Here is a 7,500-nt window from a genome sequence, read left to right on the forward strand (position 1 = left end):
CAAATCGGACTGATAAATCCAATTAGAAACCATGATAATTCATGATAAATCATCACTAAGAACAATCCATGGTCGGATCCCAATAATCCCTTCAGGAACTATGAGATCTCAACACACCAGCCCAACCAAGGCCATGGAGGGTTTCTGGGTACCGACCAAGACCATGGCTCAGTCAGAACGTGTCTGAATCATCCAACACATTCAGAACATAGAAGAGATGAAGTAGAATAGTAAGGGAAAAGGAAGAGATGGGTCTGGTCCAACCAATCCGACCACAGCCTACACGGAATTCCACCGCGGCCATGGTAGGATGGTTCGGTCCATCCCACTCACCTTGGGCGTGCGCTCAGGAGTGCTCAAGCCCTTCTCCAGATCCTTCTCCTTGCCTCTGGTTGCCATCACCAAATGCTCTCCTCTTCCCACAGACCAACTTCTGGTCGGAGTCCGATCACCACCACCCACAGTCTCGGTTTGGCCGGCCTTCTTCTCTCTTTCTCTCTTTCTTTCTGTCACGATTTTGGCAGAGTTTTCCCTAAGGAATTTGATGCCATTTTCGACACCCAAGTGTCTGTATTTATAGAGAAAGGTCGGCCAATAACTGCCTGGGCGGACAGTTGCAACCGGTTGGAAGGGAAAAGACACAAACTGCCCAATTCCCACCTTTTCGCCCATCAACCGTCCAACTGCTCCCTTTGGCGTGTGGGCTGTCTGGAAATAGGCCCAATGCCTCAATCTGCATCCCAAGTACATCCACCAAGACCCACGGACCCAATAAAGACCCATAGGCCCTTAGTGGTTCAGCCACCACCCAGCCGGACCCTTGACCGCCCATGGACCGGCAACACTGGCCCGGACCATAACACTCCACCCAGCTGAGTTGAGCTGAGTGCCAGCTTCCCCAGCTGAGGGAGCTAGTGATCCAGCTACTGGAGCTGACCCAAGCTAGTGTGAGCTACACTAAGCTTGTCCTAGCTGACTGAGCTGCTTCCCATCATCGTCCAGCTGCCTTAGAACTCATCCAGCTCTTATTTCCTTGTCTCCATCCGATTCTGGTCAAGTCTCAGCATACTGATGCACTTAACCATCCATTCCAGCCATGATACGCTTGTCTTTAGGTCTTACGACCTGACTAGCACGTCTCCCCGTACCATGGCTGTGCCCGAAGGCTCTATCTAGAATCAGGGACATGACAAGTCTCCCCCACTTGAGATGGATTCGTCCTCGAATCCAAGTCTAGACTTGTCTCCATCATAAACTGACCATACCACTCTGGATAGTCAGCTTTCATTCTCATCTCGGTTTCCCAAGTGACTTGTTCTTGCCCACTGCATTCCCACACGACTTTGACCATTTGAATGGTCTTGTTCCTCATTGCTTTTTCCATCCTGTCTACAATCCGAACCGGCCTTGTCTCCAAGGTGAGGTTCGTGCCTAGATCAGATGGAATTTCCGGTATCACAATGTCTTGATCTGAAAGACATTTTCTCAATTGAGACACATGGAATACATTATGAAATGCTTCCATCTCAGTTGGTAGGTTAAGCTTGTAAGCCACCGAACCAACTCTCTCAATGATCCGGAATGGACCCAAGTACCTTGGATCCAACTTCCCTCGGCCAGAAACCCTTTTCCGACCTCTGAAAGTAATCATCTTGAGGTAGACCATGTCGTCCACCTCAAACTCAACATGTTTCCTTCTCTTATCCGCATAAGACTTGTGACGGTCCTGTGCCTCCTTCATCTTGTCACGGATGAACTTAATCTTCTCCGTGGTCTCCTCCACTATCTCAGGTCCTATCATGCTGCGCTCCCCCACTTGGGTCCAGCATAATGGTGTCCTGCAGGGCCGTCCGTACAAAGCTTCGTAGGGCGACATCCCAATACTGGTATGGAAGCTGTGTTGTAAGCAAACTCTACCAATGGCAAGTGTCTTTCCCAGGAATTTCCCCAGTCCAAGACACAAGCCCTTAACATGTCTTCCAACGTCTGGATGGTTCTTTCAGACTGACCATCCGTTTGGGGGTGATAGGCTGTGCTCATGTGCACTCTTGTTCCCAAGGCCTTTTGGAAAGCCTTCCAGAAATAAGAAGTGAACCGAGGGTCCCTATCCGACACAATACTGGCTGGTACACCATGCAGGCGTACCACCTGTTCCATGTAAATCTGTACCAAGGGCTCCACACCATCAGTCTTCTTGATTGGTATGAACAGAGCTGACTTGGTCAGACGATCCACCACTACCCAAACCGAATCCTTTCTATTCCTGGTCATGGGAAAACCTGACACAAAGTCCATGGTGATGTGATCCCACTTCCATTCTGGAATAGGTAGATTCTGGAGTAATCCACTGGGTACTTGGTGCTCAGCCTTGACGAGTTGGCAAGTAGGACACTTAGCCACCCACTCGGCCACATCCGTCTTCATACGGATCCAATGATAGTACCTCTTGATATCCTTGTACATCTTGTTCAGTCCCGGGTGCACAGAGAACTTAGACTTATGAGACTGACTCATAATCTCTTCCTTTAGTTCCCTTACATTCGGAACACTGATCCTCCCATGGACCAAAATCGTACCATCACTCGCAACCTGGTACTCGGTTTTATCATTCAGAGCAACCTTCTGGAGGTTCTCATCCAAGCTTTGTGCTTGCCTGATCCTGGTAAGGAGATCAGCCTGGTTCACTGCTTCTAAACCCAACGGCTCGTCCTCGCTGGCCATGTGTTTAAATGCAATGTCCTAACCATCCCTTCCAGCACCTCTGCTCCCTCTCGGCTGATACCTCAGCTCCCTACGGCTTAAGGCATCGGCCACTAGGTTTGCTTTACCTGGATGGTAAGCAATATCCAGATCATAATCGGCCACGAACTCCATCCATCTCCTTTGCCTCAAATTCAACTCAGGTTGAGTGAATATATACTTGAGACTCTTGTGGTCGGCAAAAATCTGAACCTTGGCACCATACAAGTATGATCGCCATATCTTGAGGGCGAACACCACTGCGGCCATCTCAAGGTCGTGGGTTGGATAGTTCCCCTCATGCTTCCTCAACTGCCTAGAGGCATAAGCGATGACCTTCCCATGTTGGGTTAATACACATCCTAATCCGGTTATGGAGGCGTCTGTGTAAACCACATATGGTTGGTCTGCCTCTGGCAACACACCAATACCGGTGCACTTGTCAACATGTGCTTAAGTGCAGAGAAACATTCCTCACATTTCTCAGACCATACAAACCTCACGTCTTTCCCAGTCAGTTGTGTCATAGGTTGAGCCAAGCTGGCAAACCCCTTGACAAACTTCCTGTAATAACCGGCCAGACCTAGAAAGCTCCTGACTTCAGTTGCACTCTTAGGTCTAGGCCATTCTTGTATGGCCTTAATCTTTTCCGGGTCCACGGAGACACCTTGGTCGGATACAATGTGACCCAGGAACCCAACACTTCTTTGCCAAAACTGCACTTGCTCAATTTGCATAGAGCTGTTGTTCCCTCAATCGTCCCAACACTGCTCTTAGATGTCTCTCATGATCCTCTTTGGTCTTGGAGTAGACCAAGATATCATCAATGAAGATGATTACAAACTCATCCAGGAAATCCCTGAATATGCTGTTCATCATCTTCATGAAAGCTGCTGGTGCATTGGTTAATCCAAATGGCATGACCACAAACTCATAGTGGCCATACCTGGTTCGAAGGCTGTCTTCCTTACATCATTTGGTTCAATGGGAATCTGATGATACCCTGAAGCCAAATCGATTTTAGAAAACCATTTTGCACCCTTGAGCTGATCCAACAACTCATCTATCCGAGGCATGGGTACTTGTTCTTCACAGTCACCCGGTTAAACCCTCGATAGTCAATACACAATCTGAAGCTACCATCCTTCTTCTTCACAAAGAGGACTGGTGCTCCCCAGGGTGACACACTAGGCCGTATGAAACCCTTATCCAGCAACTCTTCAAGTTGCTTCTTAAGCTCGGCCATCTCGGCAGGAGCCATTCTGTAGGGACTTTTTGGATAATGGGGCCGTCCCTGGTTCGAGTTCTATTATGAATGGATCCAACCTATCAGGGGGAATGCCCTGTAGCGCCCTAAACACATCCTGGAACTCACCAACCAGCGGTATTCCCTCCGGGTCACCACCCCCTACGACCTCCTTAGTGGCGATTGTGGCCAGATAAGCCTCACAACCCTTCCCAGCATCCTCTCAACATGGATAGCTGACACCACCAAGCATCCAGAGATCGGACGTATACCTTGGAACCTGATCGGAGCCCCACACCCACTCTCAAAAAGCACACGCCCCCGGTGACAGTCAAGAGTGGCCCGATACTTTCCAAGCCAGTCCATACCCAAGATCACCTCGTGATTCTTTAGGTGGACTACCACAAGATCCACAGGCATGACCCTGTCCTGGATCATTACTTGGGACGTCCTGAATCACCCCTAGCGAATGCATCACTTGCCCACCGGCCGCATTCACTACCCCAGGACAATCCCCCGTTCCCAACTGGAACAACCCCTTTCCGAGCATCCCTGGACTCACAAAACTATGTGTACTCCAGTATCGAAAAGTACATGTGTTTCCACACCACCAATACTTAGGGTCCCTACACATGACCCAAACTAAGTATCTAACCGTCCTAGGTTCCATACCATGCAATTCTACTGAATTGGAAAGAATAAGATCAGACACATTACCAGTGATCGCGAGGAATGGTCCAGCCTTGTCCTCATCCTTGGACAGCTCATAGACGCGGGTGCAGAGGTCTGACCGCGGTTCTGGTCTGGCTTGTTGCCCTCACCACGGCCCTTGCTCGACCCGGCTGCTAACTTGGGACAATCCTTACGGAGATGTCCCTTCTTCCCACAGTAGTGGCAAGTCCTGGTATCACCACCAGCTCCTTGCTCCTGTCTAGGACGTCCCGAGCTGAGTGATCCATCTTACACACATCGAAGACACTCCCATTGCTCTCCAACATTCACCTCCATGGTGTCGGCCACACTTGGGACACACAGGCCTACCACTTGAGGTTTTACCCTTTCAGCCTGGTCCCTTTTCCTCTTCCGGTCACCACTCTGGCTTGAAGCCACCACCACACTTTTGACCTTCTGCTTATGCTCATCCGCAAGGTTGACCTCAAGCAAGGCCATCCTCTCAACCAGCTCAGACACAGTGGAGAAGGTACGGACTGAGCAATAGGTCCGGAGTTCAGCCCTAAGGCCTCTGATGAACCGGCGAACCTGAACTGCCTCGTCCTCCAACTCCTTACCCACATAGCGCCTGAGTCGGTTGAACTCTTCTTCGTACTCACGTACCGTCCTGGTCCCTGAACCAAGTCCAGGAACTTAGCTTCCAACGGTCCCATGCCTCAGCTGGGAAGTACTTGTGGTTGAACTCAACCTCAAAGTCCTCAAAGCGCTCTATGGTACCATTGGTCGCTTGTCAGAGCCCACCACCAGTTGTGGGCATCTCCCTCCAAGAAGTGAACCGCAATGTCCTTCTGGTAGTCCTCTGGGCAGCGGCTTGAGCTGAAGTACGAGCCACCTGCCCTCCACTCATCCGCCTCAAGAGGGTCAACACTTCCAGCAAAGTGTTTAGTGCCCATACGAGTGATGTGCTCCAGCACCTTCAAGTAACCACTTCCTGGTCGCCCTAGCTGGGGGTCTCATCTCAATCACCTCAGCTTCCTGTTCCCCATGAACCGGACTGCTCCCCCACCAGTACCGGAGCTGGCGCTGCTGCTCGGCCAGCCTGCTGGTTTCCTTATAGGAATAGCAGTATGAGTCGGTAGTCCTGACCCAAAGGTGTAAACGCCTGAGTCAAAGCCACATTTTGAGTACTCATAGCTCTATGACCTCCAGAACCTCATGCATGGATGGTTCCGCAGCCTGGTTCACCGGACCCTGCCCTGCCGTCCGCAGCGCCCATTACGGTCACCAAGACGGCCAGTCTGTGAAGATTCGCCTTCACCTTCCAGCCCATCCTGTTGGCTCCGTCCATTCCCATCAGCTCCATTAGCTCCATCAGCTCGTTCTGGCTCATGTTCCAGCTGGAACTCAGCTCCATCCACACGAACCTCAGTAGGGTTGAGCGAACCGAAGGCAATCCAGTCCCAACATTAACCCCATCCGCTTGGATTGGCAATGTTGCGGCCAGATTCACATCATCTGCACCCACTGGACCGGATGCCCCAGCTCCATCCTTACCCTTCCGAGATCTGGACTTGCTTTTTCCACCCTTGGGATTCAACACATGTAACAATCATGTCAGCTCACATGATATAAACAAAATAAATCACAACAATCCCTAAGGCTAAGCAAAACGACCAGACCTTACCATGAGACCAGCGATGTGTTGGTGACTAACCCAAACCCAAACAAATCCTAGAATCAACTCCGCTCTGATACCAACTTGTAGACCCGAACCTGACCCTTAGGTCCCACTAGGTCCGTGCCTTACCTAAACCATGGTTCTAAGTTCCATCAGTTTTAAAGTTCCATATTCACTAAGTCATTTTCGAAATCTTGAGGTTCATTCAATCAATGCACGACCAGATAGACAAGAGAAAACATTCATTGTATAAAATAAAACATGTGATCCATACATCAGTCAGTTGCACAATAGGCTATCCATAAGTCATATACAATACTATCCCTAACCCCCACTCCATCCACAGCTAAGTCCTCACGGTTTCCTTGGCCTTGCCACGGTCCTGGTCCGATCCTGAACCACAACACACACACAACACAACAACATAAGTACATAACAAACCGATACCCTAGTAATCTCATCTAACATTGCATGGTTTGGGTTCCCTTGCAGTTCTCTAGCTAACGATCAGTCAACAAAGCACTCGGCCATACTCAGGACATCAACTAAGACATCCCAAACAACCAGTTAACACACGGCCAGACTGATCCATGTTTCTAACCCATCAATCACACTGACCACAAACGACCAAGGCTAAATCCCATTTCTGGCCATTTTTCATACATCTCCAAAAACAAATAAAATTCATGACAATTACGGATAATTCCCAACTAAGAAGAATCCCCATCAATTAGACAGAACCGGCCTCCTTCACCTAGAACTCGGCCAAATTCACTACCCAACCGGTGATAACTGACCACCATCCAATCGGACTGATAAATCCAATTAGAAACCATGATAATTCATGATAAATCATCACTAAGACCAATCCTGGTTGATCCCAATAATCCCTTCAGGATATGAGATCTCAACACACCAGCCCAACCAAGGCCATGGAGGGTTTCTGGGTACACGACCAAGACCATGTCTCAGTCGAACGTGTCTGAATCATCCAACACATTCAGAACATAGAAAGATGAATAGAATAGTAAGGGAAAGGAAGAGATGGGTCTGGTCCAACCAATCCGACCACAGCCTACACGGAATTCCACCGCGGCCATGGTAGGAATGGTTCGGTCCATCCCACTACCTTGGGCGTGCGCTCAGGAGTGCTCAGCCTTCTCCA

The 7,500-nt window shown here is 49.6% G+C and overlaps 1 protein-coding gene across 1 annotated transcript; it reads right to left on the reverse strand.

The window, feature by feature from the left end:
* Positions 1-1,260: 1,260 nt before the first annotated feature.
* Positions 1,261-2,721, reverse strand: LOC125602286 (the record flags this gene model as incomplete). The annotated part of the gene is made up of 4 exons (XM_048773995.1): positions 2,462-2,721; positions 2,146-2,263; positions 1,588-1,930; positions 1,261-1,470 (listed from the first exon to the last, which is right to left on the reverse strand). Coding segments are annotated over exons 1-4 (931 nt in total), but the record flags the coding sequence as incomplete, so codon positions are not given.
* Positions 2,722-7,500: the final 4,779 nt, after the last annotated feature.

The sequence above is a fragment of the Brassica napus genome, unplaced genomic scaffold (assembly GCF_020379485.1).
Source record: "Brassica napus cultivar Da-Ae unplaced genomic scaffold, Da-Ae ScsIHWf_2792;HRSCAF=3566, whole genome shotgun sequence".
Taxonomy (NCBI): domain Eukaryota; kingdom Viridiplantae; phylum Streptophyta; class Magnoliopsida; order Brassicales; family Brassicaceae; genus Brassica; species Brassica napus.